The sequence below is a fragment of the Kogia breviceps genome, chromosome X (genome assembly GCF_026419965.1).
Source record: "Kogia breviceps isolate mKogBre1 chromosome X, mKogBre1 haplotype 1, whole genome shotgun sequence".
Lineage (NCBI taxonomy): Eukaryota > Metazoa > Chordata > Mammalia > Artiodactyla > Physeteridae > Kogia > Kogia breviceps.
The window spans coordinates 1,399,468-1,419,860 of NC_081330.1; the positions used below are offsets into that span (position 1 = coordinate 1,399,468).

The 20,393-nt window shown below is 53.9% G+C and overlaps 2 protein-coding genes across 5 annotated transcripts in view; one reads left to right on the forward strand and one right to left on the reverse strand.

The window, feature by feature from the left end:
* On the reverse strand, nucleotides 1-19,250 carry AVPR2 (arginine vasopressin receptor 2). The gene is made up of 4 exons (XM_059049608.2): nucleotides 19,204-19,250; nucleotides 1,654-1,705; nucleotides 374-1,258; nucleotides 1-206 (listed from the first exon to the last, which is right to left on the reverse strand). Exons 2-4 carry the CDS (start codon nucleotides 1,676-1,678, stop codon nucleotides 1-3), a joined length of 1,116 nt encoding a protein of 371 aa, XP_058905591.1. The 5' UTR covers nucleotides 1,679-1,705; nucleotides 19,204-19,250.
* Nucleotides 18,861-20,393, forward strand: part of L1CAM (L1 cell adhesion molecule) — a 23,723-nt gene continuing 22,190 nt past the window's right edge. For 3 of the 4 annotated variants that reach the window (XM_067022915.1, XM_067022913.1, XM_059049614.2), the window contains exon 1: nucleotides 18,861-18,972. The gene's annotated coding sequence lies outside the window, so the exon portion shown is untranslated. Of the gene's footprint in view, nucleotides 18,973-19,125; nucleotides 19,193-20,393 lie in introns of those variants that run through there. The other variant, XM_067022914.1, reaches the window with a different exon arrangement.

Sequence of the window (20,393 nt, forward strand, 5' to 3'; positions counted from 1 at the left end):
TCAGGAGGAGGTGTCCCTGGCCAGGAAGGAGCTGGCCGTGGCACAGGACCCCTCGTGGGGCCCGAGGCCGGGCGGGGCGCGCGTCCGGGCGCAGCAGAGCAGGCTTCGCAGCTCGGAGGAGACGCTGCGGCTGAAGGAAGCGTAGATCCAGGGGTTGGTACAGCTGTTGAGGCTGGCCAGCAGCATGAGCAGCACGAAGGGGGGCCCTGTGGGGCGCAGGGGTCTGGGCTGGGGATGAGGGGGCCCAGGGAAGGCCGCGGCCCACGCGCCACGCCGCGTCCGCTCGGGAGCCCGCGGCCGGGGAGGGGAGGGGCCGAGGTGTGTGTGCAGCCAAGCCTGAGCGGCCCCCACGGCTCGAGCCACGGCCACACACCTTCCCGAGGTGCCTCCGGGTCCCACGCTGCCCACAGCTGCACGAGGAAGAAGGGCGCCCAGCACAGCACGTACACTATCACGATCACCAGCGTCATCCGCACCGTCTTGGCCACGGCTGCCGACACCTGGGCTCCCTCGCCGGGACTGCCCGTCCGGCGCCCTCCACGGCGCCCCCCGGCCCTCTGTGCCGGCCCCGGCACCAGGCTGGCGTGAATCTCCCGAAAGATGAGCACCTGGCACGCGGCAATGCCCAGGGCAGGTGCCACGAACACCATCAGGGCGATCCAGGTGACGTAGGCGCGGAGGCCCCAGGGCTCGGCAAAGCGGGCCCAGCAGTCGAGGACACCGCTGCCGTCTCCCACGTCGCGCTGGGCGAAGATGAAGAGCTGGGGCAGGCTGAGGAGAAGCGAGAAGGCCCAGGCCACCAGCACCGGCCGGTTCCAGTGAGCTCCGCCTCCGTGGCGGTGTGCCAGCATGGGGCGGCAGATGGCGCGGTGGCGGTCCAGCGTCATGGCCAGGATCATGTAGGAGGAGGCGTACATGCCCACCATCTGCAGGTACTTGACAGCCCGGCACAGGGCATCGGGCCCACGGAAGCGGTCGGTGGCGTCCCAGGCCAGCTGGGGCAGCACTTGGAACAGAGCCACGGCCAGGTCGGCCAGGCACAGGTGGCCAATGAAGACGTGCATGGGCGCCCAGCGGCCCCGCCGGCCCCGCCGCACTAGGGCACCCAGCACCAAGCCGTTGCTCAGGGCCACAGCCACGAAGACCGTGGAGAGCAGGGCCAGCTCCGCCTGGGCTAGCAGCGGGTCCCGGGCGTCCAGCGGCTCCGCCTCGCTGCCGTTGCCGGGCGGCGTAGGTTGGGAGAGGGGCCGGGGCACAGCTGGGCAGGGGTGGGGGGAGAGGCCCGAGTTAGGGAGCTCTGCAGGGGAACCGAGCCCAGGGAGCTTCCAGCTGCTCAGGCAGACCTGGTGGCCTGGGCAGCCGTCGACCTGGACCTTCTGCTTCCCCCCAGCCTCTCACTTGCTGGATCCTGGCCTTCCAGCAGAACACAGGGCGTCCCCCGTGACCGCACGTGGTGGGGAGGGAAGGGCAGCCCCAGGCAAGCGTGTACACAGGGCCATGCGCTCCCCTGCCCGCACCGGCGGCCCGGAGAGGAGGGTGAAGGAGGGCTCTGAAAGGGGCTGCTTGGCTTCACCCAAGCCCGCCTGGCCCGCCTGGCCCATCCCAGTGGAGGAGAGGGTGGGGGGATGGGTAGCACAACGGCTGGAACCTTACCCGACGAGGCGGACGCCGTGACCATGGTGGGGCGGGCAGCAGTCCTGAGCGCCTGGGGGAGATGGGGTGGCGAGCTCAGCCTCCCACCAGAGGGGCCAGCCCGCCTGCCCAGGGTCTCTGGATAGGGGTCCTTAGAGAGCTGCCGGGGTGGGGGGGTGGGGGTGCGTGTGTGTGCGTGTGCGCGCGCGCGTGCATGTGTGTGTTCCGGCAATCAGGCACCGGGGGGTGGGGTACATCCTTAGCCTAATCAAGGTTGGTGAGGTCTGGCCCCTGAGACAGACATGGACCTCGGAGCCCTGCTACACGCCTCCCAGGACTAGGCAGGGGAAGCTGGAGAGAGGGCCAGTCAGACAGATGGACGAGCCAAGCGAGGCAGACAGACAGACACCCCCTGCCCTGACAGAGGCCAAGAGAGGTGGCCATCGGAGGGCTGGGGACACGGTGGGAGGGCTGGTATACCCCCGTGTAGCCCCTTACCTGGCCGGGCTCCCGGGCAGCTGGGCGGCAGCGGGCACAAAGGTGGCCCAGGAGCTCAGATCGGCGCTCCATCGCCCGCCCCGCCCCAGCGGGGCCTCTGGGAGTGACCTGCTCGGGAGGGGACTTCCTCCCCCTCCCCCATGGGCCTCCCGCCTCCGGCACGGCACGGGGAAGTAGGCTCCTGGCCTCCTCTGCTTCCCTTCCTGGCCGCAGCCATCCAGGACTCCCTCCTCTCGGCCGAGAGGGAGCCGAGCCCTCCAGAGCTTGGCCTTAGCTGCAGCCGGCTATCCGCTACCACTGCCGCCTGCCCCCACTTCCGCAGGGCCCCCTGTATCAACATGCGGGGCTTCGGAGCTCTGGGCGATTGACTTAGTTCTGCGTGTCTGTTTCATAAGTGGGGAAACCGGGAAACCGCGACCGACCAGAGATGGGTGGGCCTGGCTCAGCATCACACAGCTTTCTCGTGGCGAAGCTTGACTGCCCGTTCCCAAGCCAGGCTACTTCTGCCCCAATCCGGGCCTGGGCGGGGCTCTCCCGAGGTCCCCACTAGGCAGCCTGCGAAGGCCCCCCCAGTCCTCAATTAGGCCTCAGGAGATGAGGGACAGGAAGAAGGGGGGCGGGGTCAAGCTGGGGCCGAAGGTGCCCCCGAGCGATCCAGCTTCCTCCCCAGGCTCTGTGGCAGCCAGGGACACCTCCACGCTTTTCCTCCTCCCACACCTGTCCTAGGAGAAGGGGGCTCAGAGCTTCTGCACTCACGCATATTCCAGCTCCCTCTCTCCCCTCCCCCCACATACGCCGCGCGTGCAAACACACACACACACACACACACACACACACACACACACCCTCCGCACCACACCCCCACGGTACGTGTGCGTATTTGTAATGTTTTTTGCTAAACCATTTGGAAGTCGGTTGTAGAATAGCAACACCCCACATCTGAACACGTCAGCCACACCTGCTAAGAACCAGAACATCCTCACTCTCTCCCTGTAGCCACACGACCATTACTAACCCAGGAGCATAGAAAGGACTTTTCTGATGCCATCCAGATCAACGAAAAGGGTAGAAAGTGGAGTTCCCGGGCACTTCTTTCCTTGTGCCCCCCTCCCCGTGTGCCTCCCGGGGCCCCGGTCCCCAAGACCCTCCCAGCCTTGCCGGTGACATGACACGTCCCTCGTCTGCCCCGGGGAACTGAGGCACCTGCAGAGGAGCGCATGTCCCCACTTGGCCAGGTCGCAGCCTCTGTGACTCAGCTTTCCCCCTCTGTAAAATGGGAATCCAACGATTGAACGTTGAGCCACGGCGATAGAATGCGCAGAGACTTAAGCCGGCAGGTGTGGAAGCGCCCTCTTTCACTCGCTGCATCTCGGGCAGCTCTGGGGCAAATGGGCCATCACCTCCTTATGGGGTTCTCTGGCCAGACCCGAACGAGGTCACGCAGGCCTGTATCCCGGCAGAGAGCCATCTCTGCTGCCTGTCCTCCTTATTTCCTATTGTCAGAGTCCAGGGAAAAGTCTGGAGGAAGGCCCTTCCCTGCGGCTCTCTCTCGGCTCCAAGAAGGAACAGGAGGAACGGGAGGGCTTTCTGTCCACACCAAGACCTGGATGTAAAGGGAAACAAGTGCTGGGACCTCTGGGAGGACCGAAGAGCCCCTGAGGCCAGCCGGTGTGCTCGCAGAGTCTGGCTACCTGGCTGACAGCCCGAGTCAGGAGCCCCTGGTGCAGCTGCCGGCACTGATCAGACAGAGAGACCCCAGGCCCCCCCAGCCCCAGCCACCAAGGAGGGCTTGGCCGTGGAGCAGCCAGTTAGCCTCAGGTGGCCTCAGGCCCCAGGCAGAAGTGAACAGACACCCTCCCCCCACCCCCGGCGCAGCCCCCTCTGCCCTGCCCAGTACCGTGTCCCTGTCGGAGTGCCTTTGCAGAGAGGGTTCTGCGGTGGCCGAGGAGTGGCCCCGAGCTCCCCCCGCCCGGTGTCTGAGCAGAGGGGGTGGGGGCACCGACCATCCCAGGTGCCAGGTGCCAGGCACCAGGGCATTGGATCAGAGCTGTGGGGCCTCGATCTGTCCGTCTTGCTCTACCACTGGCTCTCAGGAACCAGGACCATTTGCTCAACAGGTGCAGCGGCCCTACCCCCCAGGGGGTGTGTGTCTGGGGGGTGGCGGGGGAAGGCACAGGCGTGGGAGGGGACACTTGAAGGCTATTTCAGGGATGAAAGAGAAAGAGGAGCCAGCCAGGGACACGAAGAGTGACGAAAAAGCCAGGAGGAAACCAGGAGAGCAGAGGTTCCCGAGGTTGGGAGGGGAGACAGGTGCCCTACGGGAAGGAAGGACGCGAGCAAAGCCGCTGGAAGGCCATGCCTGGTGTCAACTGGAAAAAAATGCACACCTGAGGGACTTCCCCGGTGGCGCAGTGGTTAAAAATCCGCCTTCCGACACAGGGGACACGGGTTCGAGCGCTGGTCCGGGAAGATCCCACATGCCGCGGAGCTACGAAGCCCGTGCGCCACAACTACTGAGCCTGCGCTCTAGAGCCCGCGAGCCACAACTACTGAAGCTCATGTGCCACAACTACTGAGCTCGCGTGCTGTGGAGCCTGTGTTCCACAACAAAGATCCCGCGTGTCGCAACTAAGACCCAATGCAGCCAAATAAATAAATATAATAAATATAGAAAAAGAAAAAGAAACAAAAAATGCACACCCGAAAAGTTGAGGACTACGTCTTATGCGGGGGACTTTCCGAGGGTTCCAGCTCTGAGGGGCAGCTCCGAAGAGGAGAGCGGGCAGCCAGGGTAGTGAGAACGTCAAAAGATGGCTGTCAGTTAAAGGCAACTAGACATTTCAAGGGACTGAATCCAGCACTTTTCTAGGTGCGGGAAGAGGCAAGAGGCCGGTGCTCCTTGAGATCAGTCCTTCGCTCTGTGCCGCAGCTATGGGGCCAGCAGCCTGTTTTCTCCGTCCTGAATCCCCGCGGAGCGCACAGCGTGGGGCTCACCCATGTGGCAGGCGACTTTCCTTGCACACAGGGACGGAGAGAGGTGCCCTAAGTGGGCACCCCACCTGTGGGGTGGGCTTTGCAGACGGTGGCAGAGAGAGGACCGAGTGAGCTCACAGCCAGTGAAATGAAACGACAGGGAGGAGCCCGGCGAGGAGGCGGGGCCTAGGAGGTGAAAGGGCGCTGGCGCAGATGGCCTCCAACGGGGCAAAGATGCGTCGACTCAAACCACGCTGTGCGTCTCCGTGCGAGGGTGTACTAGGAGTCAAGTGGACCAAAGACGACAGAAAGACAGCGCGGCGACTCACCTGAGGTCTGAATTAAGGTGAACAGTAATTTTTTTTTTTTTTTTTTTTTTTGCGGTACACGGGCCTCTCACCGCTGTGGCCTCTCCCGTTGCGGAGCGCAGGCTCCGGACGCGCAGGCGCAGCGGCCACGGCTCACGGGCCCAGCCGCTCCGCGGCATGTGGGATCTTCCCGGACCGGGGCACGAACCCACGTCCCCTGCATCGGCAGGCGGGCTCCCAACCACTGCGCCACCAGGGAAACCCTAGGTGAACAGTAATTTTTAAAATGGGACGAGGCCTGTTTGCATGCCGGGGGAGGCACGAGAGTGGCACTTGATGGATTAGGAGCCCTGCGGGCTGTGACTTCTCTCCTTGTCCTCAATGACTTGTTTAAAAATTAATTAATTAATTATTGGCTGTGTCGGGTCTTCTTTGCCGCGCACCGGCTTTCTCTAGTTGTGGCGAGCGGTGCGGGCTTCTCGTTGTGGTGGCTTCTCTTGTTGCGGAGCAGGGGCTCGGCGCGCGGGATTCAGTAGCTGTGGCGCACGGGCTTAGCTGCTCCGCGGCCTGTGCGATCTTCCCGGACCAGGGCTCGAACCCGTGTCCCCTGCACTGGCAGGTGGATTCTCAACCACTGCGCCACCAGGGAAGCCCCCTGAATGATTTTCGTTTTTGTTTATTTATTTAGGCCACGCCTCAGTTTGCAGGACCTTAGTTCCCCAACCAGTGATGGAACCCGCGTCCTTGGCAGTGAAAGCGCCGAGTCCTAACCACTGGACCACCAGGGAATTCCCCAGGAATGACTCTGTAAAATCTGTTTTATTCAGGGATAATTAGCGTACAGTATAATTCACAACTTGTTTCATGAGATTTGACACACACGATTGTGTAAGCACCACCACAATCATGATATAGAACGTTTGCATCGCTCCAGAAAGTTCTCTCATGGCCCTTTGCAATCTCCTTCCCCCACCTGGAGCCTGACGACCATGATTTTCCTATCACTGTAGCTTTGTCTTCCCTTGAATTTTATAGAAATAGCATCGTAGAGTGCACAGTATTTCGTACCTGGCTCGTGTCACTCAGCAGGATGACTTTTTATTTTTATTTTTATTTTTTTATTTTTTTTTTTTTATTTTTTGCGGTATGCGGGCCTCTCACTGCTGCGGCCTCTCCCGTTGCGGAGCACAGGCTCCGGACGCGCAGGCTCAGCGGCCACGGCTCACGGGCCCAGCCGCTCCGCGGCACGTGGGATCCTCCCGGACCGGGGCACGAACCCGTGTCTCCTGCATCGGCAGGCGGACTCTCAACCACTGCGCCACCAGGGAAGCCCAGGATGACTTTTTTTTTTTTTTTTTTTTTTTTGCGATACGCGGGCCTCTCACTGTTGTGGCCTCTCCAGTTGCAGAGCACAGGCTCCGGATGCGCAGGCTCAGCGGCCATGGCTCACGGGCCCAGCCGCTCCACGGCATGTGGGATCTTCCCAGACCGGGGCACGAACCCGTGTCCCCTGCATCGGCAGGCGGACTCTCAACCACTGCGCCACCAGGGAAGCCCAGGATGACTTTCTGAGTTCATCTCTTCGGTTGTTTGTGTCAGGACTTGGTTCCTTTTTCTTGCTAAGCAACATTCCGTTGTCTGGATGGCGCACAGGCAGTTTCTTCCATTACCAGCGATGGACACGTGGGTTGTTTCCAGTTTGGGGCTCTCATGAATAAGGCGACTCTGAGCCCCGAGTGCAAGCTTTTGCGTGCTTTAACTTCTCTAGTGCGCATCCTGTGATACATATGTTTCAGGTGATAAGAAACCGGCAGGTTGTTTCCCACACTCCTCGGATTGCTTTGCCTTCCCAGAAGCCCAGTTCTATGTGCTCTGCTTCTTCTCCGGCACTTGCTATGATCAGTCTGTCATTTTTTTTTAGGCCCCTTTCATTTTAACCTTTCTAGTGGTATTTTATTCGGGTTTTATTTTGCATTTTCTTTTGACTGATGATATACTTATTTGCCAGTCGTCTATATTCTTTGGTGAAGTATCTAGTCCAATCTTGGACAATTTTTAAAAGTTTTCTCAATTATTGAGTTGTAAAAGTTTTTTTTTTCTTTTTTTCATTCATTTTGATTATATTTTAGATACACGTCCTCAAACAGAATGTTTTGCAAATATTTTCTCCCACCCTGTGGCAAATGTTTTAAGTTGTGACAAAGTCTAATTTTATCCATTTTTTTCTCTCATGGTTTGTGTTTTTTTGTGTCCTATCTAAAAAGTCTTTGCCTAATGCACTGTCACAAAGATATTCTCCTATGATTTCTTCTAGAAGGTTTATATTTCTAGCTCTTACATTTAGGTCTGTGATTCACTTCGAGTGAAATCTTATGCATAGTATGAGGTAAAATTCTGGGTTCCTTCTTTTGTGTGTGGAGACCAGGTGTTCCAGAACCATTGGTTGAGAAGACTGTCCTTTTCACCTTGAATTACCTTGCACCTTTCCTGAAAATTGATCGTATGCGTGTGGGTCTGTTCCTGGACTCTCAATTTTGTTCCTTTGATCTCTATGCCTGTGCTTATACCTTATACCAAGGCTACACTGTCTTGCTTACTCTAGAGTTATAGTAAGTTGTTTCTTTTTTTCGGCTGCACCTCGCGGCTTGTGGGATCTTAGTTCCCCGACCAGGGATCAAACACAGGTCTCCTGCAGTGAAAGCGTGGAGTCCTAGCCACTGGACCGCCAGGAAATTCCCTATAGTAAGTCTTGAAATCAGATAGCATAAATCCTTCAACTTTGTTCTTTCTCAAAATCATTTCGGCTAGTCTAGGTAATTTGCATTTCCACATAAATTTTAAAATCAGCTTGTCTGTTTCTACAAAAAAAAAAAAAAAAGCCTGCCAGGATTTTAATTGCTATTACATTGAATCTGTAGATAAATCTGGGGAGAATTGGCATCGTAACAATAATGAGTCTTTCGACACATGACTGTGGTATTTTCTTTACATTTATTTAAGTTTCTTTAATTTCTCTCAGCAATATTTTGTCGTTTTGGGTATGCACGTTTTGCACATATGTTACTAAGTTATCCCTAAGTATTGATATTTTTGATGCTATTGTAAATGGTACTTTTACAATATTTTATTTATTTGTTTTTATTTTTTTATTTTTGGCTGCGTCAGGTTGCATGCAGGATCTTTCGTTGTGGTGCGCGGGCTTCTCTCTAGTTGTGGTGTACCGGTTTTCTTTCTCTAGTTGTGGTGCATGGGCTCCAGGGTGCATGGGCTCTGTACTTGGCGGCACGCGGGCTCTCTAGTTGAGGCGTGCAGGCTCAGTAATTGTGGTGTGTGGGCTGAGTTGCCCCGAGGCATGTGGGATCTTAATTCTGCGACCAGGGATCGAACCCGTGTCCCCTGCATTGGAAGGCGGATTCTTTACCACTGGACCACCGGGGAAGTCCTGTAAATGGTACTTTTAAATGTCAATTTCTGATTGTTGCTAGTATATAGAAATACTACTGATTTTTGCATATTGACTGTTTATCCTGTAACCTTGCTAAACACTTATTAGTTCTACTGGTTTTTACAGATTTCTTAGAATTTTTTCTTACATAGACAATCATGTCATTTCTGAATCAAGACATCTTCTTTTTTCTTTCTAATCTATGTGCCTTTTATTCCTTTTTCTTGCCTTACCGCACTTGCTAGGACCTCCAGTGCAATGATGAGTGTAAGTGATGAGAGCAGACAGACTTGCCGTGTTCCTGATCATTAGGGAAAAGCAGTCGGTCTGTCACCATTAAATATGATAGTAACTGTGGGCTTTTCATAGACGCCCTTTATGAAGCTGAGGCGGTTTTCCTCTATTTCTTTCCTTTCCTCTCAATTTACTGAGAGCTTTTATCACGAGTGGGTGTTCAATTTTATCAAATGTTTTTCTGCATCTATTGAGATGATCACATGATTTTCTTGTTTTGTTGTTGCTCTGTTAATATGGTTAATCACACTGACTGATTTTCAACTGTCAAAGCAAACTGGAACCTTATTTGGTCATGATGTGCTATCTTTTTATACATTGCTAGATTTGATTTGCTGTTGTTTTTTTTTTTTAATTTGGCCGTGGATCTTAGTTCCCGGACCAGGGCTCGAACCCGTGTCCCCTGCATTAGCAGGCAGATTCTTAACCACTGTGCCACCAGGGAAGTCCCGTTAATATCCTTTTAATGTTTGTAAGATCTGTATTGATTGCCCCTCTTTCATTTTTGACATTGGTAATTTGTATCTTCTCTCCATTTTTTCTGATCAGACAGGCTAGAGGTTTATCAATTTCATTAATCTAGTCGCCAGATGGGACGCTGCCCAATTCATGAATTGCCTAATAAAGCCAATTATATCCTCAAATTCACTTGCTTGAGTTTTGTTTTTTAACAGTACACAGATAGATCAATGAAACAAAATTTAAAACCTAGAAACATATATATGTGAAATGTTAGATATGATTTATATATATAAATTTATTATAAAGATGGTATTATAAATCAGTTGGGAAAAGATGGATTATTCGATAAAAGGTATTGGGGAAACTGGAAAGACATCTGGAAAAAAAATATAAAATTGGATCACCACTACCTCACACTTTATAGCAAAAGAAATTCCAGAGGGAGAAAATGTTGGAATGTGAGGAGTGAAAGAACAAAGGTACTAGAAGAAAATGCAGGAGAAGTTCTCTATTTTGCTGGGGACAAGCCATCTTCGGTATAGTAACACAAACACACAGACAGATAAAACAAGAAGCTATAAAAGGAAAAACAAATAAATTCCAGGTGTCTCCCCCAGCTTCATTGACCTATGATCAGAAATTTAGGGTGTATGATGTGATATTTGATATACATATGCATCACCCCGTCTATTTACCTTTTTCTTGTGGTGGTGGTGGTGGTGGTGGTGAGAACCTTGAGATCTGCTCTCTTAGCTGAGTTCAAATAGACATTATTAGTCACTCTAGTCATCATGCTATATATTGGGTCTCCAGAACTTATTGATCTTATAACTGAAAATTTGTACCCTTTGGCCAACATCCTTCCATTCCCTCTGGCCGCAGCCTTTAGTAATCACCACTCTATTCTCTGTTACTACGTGTTCCACTGTTTTGGATTCTACCTATCAGTGAGATCACGCGGTATTTGCCTTTCTGTGCCTGTATTATTTCACTTAAATTCATTAAATTCAACTATTTTTTTGTTGTTGTTAAAATTTATTTTATTTGTTTATTTTGGGCCGCGTTGGGTCTTCGTTGCTGTGCGCGGGCTTTCTCTAGTTGCGGCGAGCGGGGGCTGCTCTTCGTTGAGGTGCGCGGGCTTCTCATTGCGGTGGCTTCTCTCGTTGCGGAGCACGGGCTCTAGGCACGCGGGCTCGGGCTTCAGTAGTTGTGGTGCACGGGCTCAGTAGTTGTCGCTCACTGGCTCTAGAGCACTGGGTCAGTAGTTGTGGCGTATGGGCTTAGCTGCTCCGCAGCCTGTGGGATCTTCCCGGACCAGGGCTCAAACCTGTGTCCCCTGCACTGGTAGGAGGATTCCACTGTACCACCAGGGAAGCCCCTGAATTCAACTATTAAAAAATTCTTTTAATTCCTGTACAGAAAAAAAAAAGTCTAAGAGAAATAACAAACTGCAAAAAACAAAACAAAACTGATTTGGGACCTTTCTCTTTTTCCCATATAAGTAGTTAATGTTATGTATTTTCCTCTAGTCACTTGTTTAGTTGAATCCCCAATTTATGATATTTTATGTCTTTAGTTTTATTCAATTAAAAATATTTTCTAATTCAACTTGTGATTTCTCTTTTGATCCATGTGTTACTTAGAAGCATCTATTTTTTCATTTCCAAATAGTCAGATTTCCTAGATATTCTTTCGTTATTGATTTCTAATTCAACTACATTGTGATCAGAAATCCTGCTTTGTATGATTTCTGTCCTTTGTAATTTATTGAGGCTTGTTCTATTGTCCAGCACGTTGTCTATGTCGCTGAATGTTACATCTGCACTTGAGAAGAATGTGTATTCTCTTGTTGGTTGTAGTAGGCTATAAATATGAGTTACGTCACTTTGGTTGATAGTGTTGTTCAAATCTTCCATATCTTTTTTTTTTTTTTTTTTTTTTGCGGTACGCGGGCCTCTCCCTGCTGCGGCCTCTCCCATTGCGGAGCACAGGCTCCGGACGCGCAGGCCCAGCGGCCATGGCTCACGGGCGCAGCCGCTCCGCGGCACGTGGGATCCTCCCGGACCGGGACACGAACCCGCGTCCCCTGCATCGGCAGGCGGACTCTCAACCACTGCGCCACCAGGGAAGCCCAAATCTTCCATATCTTAATGATTTTTTTTTCCTATTTATGTTGTCAATTACTGAGAAAGGAACGGGAAAGTCTCCAACTATGTTTGTAGCTTTCTCTATTTCTACAACCCTTTGGCACTGTCAATTTTTCTTTCGTGATTTGGGAGCTTCGTTATTGGGTGCTTACATATTTAAAATGATTATATCTTCTTGATTATTTGCCCCTTTTCCATTATGAAATATTCCTCTTTACCTCAGGTAATATTCTTTGTCTTGAATTCTACTCGATCTAGCATTAATGTAGGTATACCAGCTTTTTTATGTTCATTGTTTGCATGGTGTATCTCTTTCCGGCCTTTTACTTTCAGCTTTTCTGTGTCTTTATGCTTGTAAATAACATACAGCTATTTTATCTAGCCTGACGGTCTCTGCCTTTTAACTGGTGTGTGTGGCAGATTGTGTTTTTCAAAGGTAGCCCCAACAATATCTCCCATCCCACATGCTCTTCTGGAACCTTGCCATTTTCCCATCAAGAGGTGGGATTTAACCCTCCCTCTATAATCTGGGCAGGCTTGTGACTTGCTTGTAATAAACATGATATGGTAAAAGTGATGCCACTTGATTTCTGAGGCTAGATCAGGAAAGGCAACGCAGCTCCTGCCTTTTTAGCAAGGATACTCACTCTTCCAGCCTTTAGCTACCATCTGACCAGTCCAACTGCCCTGAGGCTGCCATGGTATGAAGAGGCCCAAACTAGCCCTTATGGAGAGACCACATGAAAAGGTTCTGAGACGACATGAAGATGGAGAGATGCCCAACCAGCTTGAAGCTGCTCCAGCTCCAGCCACTGTCTGATGACAACCGCATAAAAGACCTTCAGCCCGAGCTGCCCAGTTGAGTCCTTCCCAAATCCTTTTTTTATAAAAACTGTGGAATCACTGGATCATATGGTCATTCTATGTTTAGCTTTTTGAAGAATGCCTTTCCCATATACTTGACTCACAGAAACCATGAGCAATAAGAAAATAATTGCAACTATTTAAAAACACTAAATTTTGGAGCAATTTGTTATGCAGCAACAGTAACAGGAATGGAGTTTTAGTCCATTGATACTTACTAAAATTACTGATAATTTTGGCTCGAAATATATCATCTCAATATTTAAGTTCTATTTGTTCCATCCATTTTCCTTCTTTTTCTCCTTTTCTGCCCCTTTTTTGGGGGGTGGGACAAATTGGATCTTTTCAGTATTTCATCTTCTTTATTGACTTTTTGGTTACAAATCTTTTGGGGTTATTTTAACAATTGTTGCTCCAGAGACTACCGTTTGTTTCTTTGGCTTAGCACATTCTACCTTCAGAAAACAATTCCACTACTTTATAAACAACGTAGGAATGTTACAACGGTACTCTGATTGCTACAGTCCCAACTGTGTGTTCTGGTTGTCATATAATTATTTTTACACACAATATACAAAAAGATAACTCCACATTCCATTGTTATTATTTTTACTTTAAAGAGTAAATAGTCATATATTTACTCCTTCTGGTGTTTTTCATTCCTTTCTTCAGTCTGCTATAATTGATCTTCTGTCTAAATAATTTATTTTAGCATTTCTCTCATTGCAAGTCTGCTGGAGATGAATTATTCATTCTTATCTGGGGATGCAACTTTATTTTGTGGTAATTTTTGTTGCATATTTTCACTGGATATAGAATTGCAGATTGAAATTTTTTCTTTTCCTTTCAGCATTTGAAGATGTTGTTTCATTATCTTCTGGCCTCTATTGGTTTTAGATTGGGAGTCTGCTGTCACTCTTATTGTTCCCCTGGATGTAGCGTGTCTTTTTTTCTCTGACTGCTTTCAAGGGTTTTTTAAACAAATTGTTTTTCAGCAGTTTGACAATGAAGTGCCTAGGGGATGCTGGAATTATGATAAATATGTTATTATTTTAAAGTCTCTGATAATTCTGATATCTGGGCCATCTATGAGTCTGGTTTTATTGATACTTTTCTTTTGATGATGGGTCATATTTCCTTGCTTTTCCACATGTATCTTTTCTTTTTATTGAATGCCAGACATTGATTGTAACATTTATGCCCCACAAAGGACATGCCTCTTCTTCTGTTAGGCTACTTGTGTTTGTGTGTTGTGTGTCTAAGGCCCCTAGGGATTCAAACTGTCACATCATCCCATACTCAACGTTTAAAAATTTTATTAAAAGTTCCTCCTTCTGCCAAGGATAAAAGCAGCTGTGGGTCTTTTCACTTTTGTTGTTGTTGTTGCAACTTCAGCTCCCTGATAGGCTTCAAAGAAAAAAACCCTGTGATCTCGTAGTGATGTTGTCTTGCAACTTTCTGTATCCTAGGCAGAAGCAAAATAGCCAGCTACTGACTTTTGAATTTCTGCTACTGCAGAAGTTCTTGTTTGTTCTCTCAATGTTCTTTATTATGGCACCCGTTCTTCTCTCATGGATATTCATCATATTATCTCCCTGAGGAAATTAAGGAGTTTTTTTTTTTCTTTTTGAATAAATTTATATATTTATTTAATTTTTGGCCGCGTTGGGTCTTCGTCGCTGCTCACGGGCTTTTCTCTAGTTGTGGCGAGCGGGGCTGCTCTTTGTTGCGGTGCGCGGCTTCTCATTGTGGTGGCTTCTCGTCGCAGAGCACGGGCTCTAGCCGCACGGGCTCCAGTAGTTGTGGCATGTGAGTTCAGTAGCTGTGGCTCGTGGGCTTCAGTAGTTGTAGCACGTGGGCTCAGTAGTTGTGGCTCACAGGCTCTAGAGCCACAGGCTCAGTAGTTGTGGTGCACGGGCTTAGTTGCTCTGCGGCATGTGGGATCTTCCTGGACCAGGGCTCAAACCCGTGTCCCCTGCATCGGCAGGCGGATTCTTAACCACTGCGCCACCAGGGAAGCCCACCAATTCCTTTTTTTAAAGTAATTTTTATTGGAGTATAGCTGATTTACAGTGTTGTGTTAGTTTCTGCTGTACAGCAAAGTGAATCAGTTATACATATACATATATCCACTCTTTTAGTTTCTAGCCCCATATAGGTCATTACAGAGTATTAAGCAGGGTTCCCTGTGCTATACAGTAGGTCCTTGTTGTTTATCGGTTTTATATATGGTCGTGTGTCAGTCCCACCTTCTTTTAATGTGCCTTTGTCCTTACTGTCCAGGTGGGGCAGTTCCCAGACTGTGTGCAGCCAGGCTGTGGGAAGCAGATTGGGCTTAACAGTTAGGTGCACCCACGTGAGATCTGGAAGGCTGAAGGAAAGGGTGTCTGTCTTTCTGCTGTGTGGAATTGTTTTGCTGCTGGATGTCAAGGCCAGGAGGTGTGGGGCTTTGGCAACAGAGGCCCTGTGCCTGGCCTCTGTTTCTTGTGGCAGCAATTCCCGGGTCATGACGATGGTGGCATCTTCCTGAACTCAACAGGAAGACCTCGGCCGCGTGTTCCCGCACCTTGCTGATGGGGGCAGAGGCAGCAGCCCCTTTGGGGAGCCAGCCCTCCCACAACATGCTCCTCAGCCCCTCCAAAGGCTGTGCTCACTTCCAGCTCCCCGCACAAGGTCTCTTTCTGTGCAAGACGGTTGGACTGCTTCCTGCCCCCAACCTTCACTGATAGAAAGCAGGAGTGGAGGGGGAGAAGTTTGGAAAGCAGGGCAAGTAGGAAGGACTTAATAAGCGGACAAAGATCAATCCAAACATACAGCAACCACCACCAGTGTAATGAACTAAACCCTACAGGTAAAAGACAAAACAGGTAGACAAAGTCACCATGCGACGCAGCGATCGCACTCCTCAATGGTTCCCTTACAGAAAGGAAAGCGCGCTCAACCAAAAACCTGTACGTTAATGTTTAGAGCAGCTCTGTTCATCAGTCCCCAAAGCTGGAAACAACCCGGATGTACTTCAACGGGTGCGCAGCTAAACAAACTATGCTATATCCAAACAATGCCATACTACTCAGTAATCAAAAGGAACAAACTGCTGACACACACACACACACAACACATAGGGGAAGAGTCCACACTGGATGATTCCATTTGCAATACATTCCAGCAAAGACAGGAAGCAGAGCAGGGGCTCCAGGGGTCAGGGGCTGGGCTGGAGGGAGTGGCTGACTGCAAAGGGACAGGAGGGAATTTGGGGAGGCGATGGAAATGTTTTCAGTCTTGATTTTGGTGGTGGTTACACAACATTTATCAAAACCCATTGAACTGTACACCTCAAAAGGGCGAATTTTACTGTCTGTAAATCATACTTCCGTAAAGCTGATTTTTTTTTTTTTTAAAGACAAGGATTGTTAGACTGGATCACAGTAAACCAAAACGCAACTATAGGGGCTTCCCTGGTGGCGCAGCGGTTGAGAGCCCGCCTGCCGATGCAGGGGACGCGGGTTCGTGCCCCGGTCCGGGAGGATCCCACGTGCCGCGGAGCGGCCGGGCCCGTGAGCCGTGGCCGCTGCGCCTGCGCGTCCGGAGCCTGCGCTCCGCAACGGGAGAGGCCACCGCAGTGAGAGGCCCGCGTACTGAAAAAAAAAACCCAACAACCCAACTATATGCTGTTTCAAGAGACACAAAGACACAGAAAGACGGGAAGGAGAAGAATAAAGACACGTGATGCTCAGGAGCCCACCCTGCTAGCCCACTGGCGCTTTCTTCCCCCAACACTGGCTTCTGTGATTCCTGCCCCCTCATCACACGGCCCTTCATCTTGGGGGCGTTCTGGCAAGACTCTGGGGGGCTGCCCTCTCCAGCTGACTGTGCCCAAGAGGGGTGAGTCACGGGGGGCTGTGAGGAGCACTTGCCCTCCAAGCGGGTGCGGCTGGGCAAGACTCAGCCGTCTGTCTGCTCAGTGCGTCCCAACCTCCGGCAAGCATGCGGCAGAGGAGGGATGGCTTCCCCTGGGACTTGCTGGCCGCAGTCCTCCCTTGTTCCTGCTGCTGCTTCCGCTGGCCCCTCCATTTCCGTGCACGGCAGTCACACGGAAGGAAGCTCAAATCCCAGCTCTGCTGTATACCTTCTTGGGTAAGTCACTTGACCGGTCCGAACCTCAGTTTCCTCATCTGTGAAATGGGGGCAATACCGGTGCCTACTTAGAGTGACAGGCTGAGTAGCAGGTGGGTGACTGCCTGCGGAGTGCTCGCTTGGAGAGGGGGGTAATGGAACCTTCCTCACAGGGTTACCTGTGGATGCAGTGAGGTAATGAGACAGACACTCTTCCCAGCCTTGCTCCCTGGGCACATTCCTTGAGCTCTTTGGGCTTCGGTTTCCTCATCTGTGGACTAATGGTTGACCTCCCTGGTTGGTGGGCAAAATAATTGTGCCAATACATGACATGTGCTTATAACTGGCAGGCCCGGGGCAATGCCCGATAAACGGGATACAGCGGAATAATAGTGATGAATATAGTATAACAAATGGAGACTGAACCCATCACTGGGCACTTAGTAGGAGCATGCGAACTGGCTCTATCCCCTTCTTACTTCACTCTAGTCATTCTCATCCAGAGAGCAGCACGGAACCCTGCGCTCCTTAAAGGATTTGTGCAAGTTGGGGCTGGAGGTAGAGGTTGGGAACTTGGCCGGGAGGGTGGTGAGTGGAGGCGGCTGGAGAGCAGAGAGGCCAGGCCTATCAGAGGTCAGATCAGAGCAGGCAGGAAGTGAACCGCAGCTCAGTGCCTCATGGAAAATACCCCCTCTTGGGCGCCCAGGCCTGCCCTGTGGCCCAGCTTCCTCCGCGCCCAGCGCCCCGCCCACCAGCCTAAGCCCCACCTCCCCAGCCCCAGCCTCCCCACTGCTCCTGAAAGGGCTGCAACCGTGGCACAAGGGCCCAGCCAGCACTCCCACCCTGGGTCTGCTGGAACCAAAGCGTGGGCCACTGGCAACTCTGGGGAACAGCCTGCCCCCAGCTCCCTGGTCCGCCCCCCACTCCAGCCCGCACTTTCACTCAAGGCTCTGGTCTTGTCCACGCCCCTTCTAAAGACACCTAGAAACCTGGCTTCCCGACCTTCCCCGAGGGCAAGTGGGGCCACTCCCGGCCTCCCCTTCCAGGAGAAACTGAAGCTGGCGGGGAGATGGTCGGATGGGAGGGGGACTCCAGGCCCCTTCCCACGTGGGCCCCTTGCATGGCTTGGAGGGTCTGGGGAGGCTGAGCTGAGGGCCCGGGCATGCTTCACTGGGCAACAGGCATGCCCATAAAAATACCGTGGCCAACAGGGCCGCAATCTGCCATCTGGGCCCTAGGCCTTCCTTGCCCTGCGGCTGGGCTCAGCTCACTCCGGAATAGCTATGCCCTCCGCCTGGCCTCCGAGGTCACGGCCGCGAGCCTGGGGCGGGGGCGGGGGCGTTGGGGAGGAGATGCGTCCCCACGCTTTCCAGTGAGAGGAGTGGGGCCGCCGGGAGAGGTCGGAATGGGGCCAAAAATCCCCACGACAAAGAAATAGGACGCCGGGGAGACCGACAGGGAGTCGGGGGAAGATCTGGGGATGCGCTATGGCAGCTGGGGGGGCGCTCTCTCAGCAACCTCCCCCGCCCGCCCCAACCCCGGCTCCGGGCTGCGTAGGAGCCCGCGCCCCTCTGCGCCTCCCTGGCGGGCTGAGATCGACGCCCGCGCGCCCCTCCCGGACCAAGCGCCTAGGATGGGAGGGGGTGCTTCCGGAAAGAGCCCAGGGCCTCGGGAATCCTGCCCTGGGAGGGGGGTCGTCCAAGCACCCCACGGCCAGGGCACGGCCGAGACCGCATCGCGTGTGGGCGCCGGGCGCTCGCCAGCGCCCTCGAGGGCCGGGCGGAGGCTGAGGGGATCTGTTTCCCCGCCCGACTCCCCTCCCCCGCGCCCAGCACCGCTCCCCGGGGCACCCCTGCCTCGAGATTCCTGCCCGGAGCCTCCCCTGCGGCGCGGGTCAGGAGGGAGCCGGCGGCGGGGGTCCCACTGAACTCCCTCCCGGAGGGGGTCGCCGCGGGTCCCGGGGCCGGCCTCGGCAGCCCAGCTCCGCCGGGACGAGGGGCGTGAAAGGGCGGGGCGGGCGGCCGGGGAGGTGATCTCACTCCCCTCCCCCCCCCGCCTCCCCAGCGCTCCCCTCCCCCTCCCCTGCGCGCACGCCCGCCCCGCCCCGCCCCGCCCCGCCCCCGCCCCGGCGCCGCGGCCGCCGCAGCCTCAGCATCGCAGACGCGCTCGGGCGGCGGGTCCGAGGCCGGCGAGTGCGGAGGCTGGGCGGGTAACCCGAGCGGCGGCCGCAGCGCAGGTAAGGCGGGCAGGCCTGCCCTCGCGCCCGGGCCGCGCCTGCAGCTCCCCGAGCCTCCCGTCCCAACCCTGCCCCGGGGGCGAGAGCGGGGAGCCCCACCCGGACCAGCCCGCGACCACCGGCGGAGCGGCCAGAGCCCCACCCAGGCCGGGCACCCGGCTCCGGTCTCCGCGGAGCGCAGCGGGGCAGGGAAAGGAGGCCGGGGGCCGGAGCCCGACCGGTGAGGAGTACCTGGGCGGCGCCCGAAATGCCGACCCGGGAGGGATGCTCCGGGGAAAGAGTCAGGCAGGGTCTGTGCGGGCTGGCGGGGGTTGAAGGTGGCACGTCCCTCCGGGTGTGTGAGTGGGTGAGAAGGGGAGCGCGGTGGGGCCGTGACCCGCATCCCCCCATCGGCCGCCGTGGGGTGTGGCCCGGGGCGTGGCTGCCCCCCTTCCCCAGTCCAGAGTCCTGTTTGGCCGAAAATCCAGCTGCCAGCACGGTTGGGGGGAGGTTAGACTAGGATGCCCCTGCAGTGGGGGGCAGGGGAAAGAACTGGGCTGGGCGCTGCCTGGCCCTCAGCCCCAAGGTGGGAAGGGGGGCTTTGTTCTCCTCCTCCTTTCTAAACCCCAGCCTGGACTCCCCGGGCTTACCCTCCCAGCTTGCACCAGGACCAGAGTCTCCTGCCCTGGAAGCGTGGGGTGCCTCTGGAGCCGCAGATTCTGCAGGCTCTCGTGGCCAAGAAAGGGCGCACTGAGTGAGGCTGGCCTGGGCACCCAGCAGGGTGCGGCTGCGCACATGAGTGTAGAATGTGGGCCCAGTAGGTAGGGGGATGCGGGGAGGGCCTCAGCTCCTGGGGCCCTGCCTTGCCCACTGCAGGTCTTTCGCCCATTGCCAAGTCTCCCTATCGCTGTCTGGTTATGAGAGGGGTCTGCAATTCCTCTTCCCCCCTTCCTAGGGCAAATTTTGGGGGACTCTTGGTTGTCAGGGGTTGCAAAGAGCCCCTAGTACAACCTGCTGCCTCTACAGGGTATCTGGAGCCCAGCCCATCGCTGCCTGTCTCAGGAAGGCAGGCCCAGGGCCATCTGCCCCCACCCAAGAAGTGGGGGGCCTGACACCCCCGTCTAAGTAGGTGCCCTGCTTCCAGTTAACTCCACCCAGAGGCAGGGGCTTCTGGGCAGCCCGGTGCCATCTCTGCTGACTCACGTGGCCCCGAGGGTGAATAAGCCAGTCACCCTTTCTTCCCAAGAACTGCTCCCGAGCCCCATCTCTCTTGTCCCCTGTGAGGTGGCTGGGACAGGGCGCGGCCTGGCCTGGCCTCTCACCTGGCACAGCGCCCGTGCAACACCCACACGTGCCCCCATGGGCCCCCTAGCTTTCGGGGAGGGCCTGAGCTAATCTGTGGCCACATGGCAAGTTCTTGTCAGTGCTGAGGCTGGGGACCC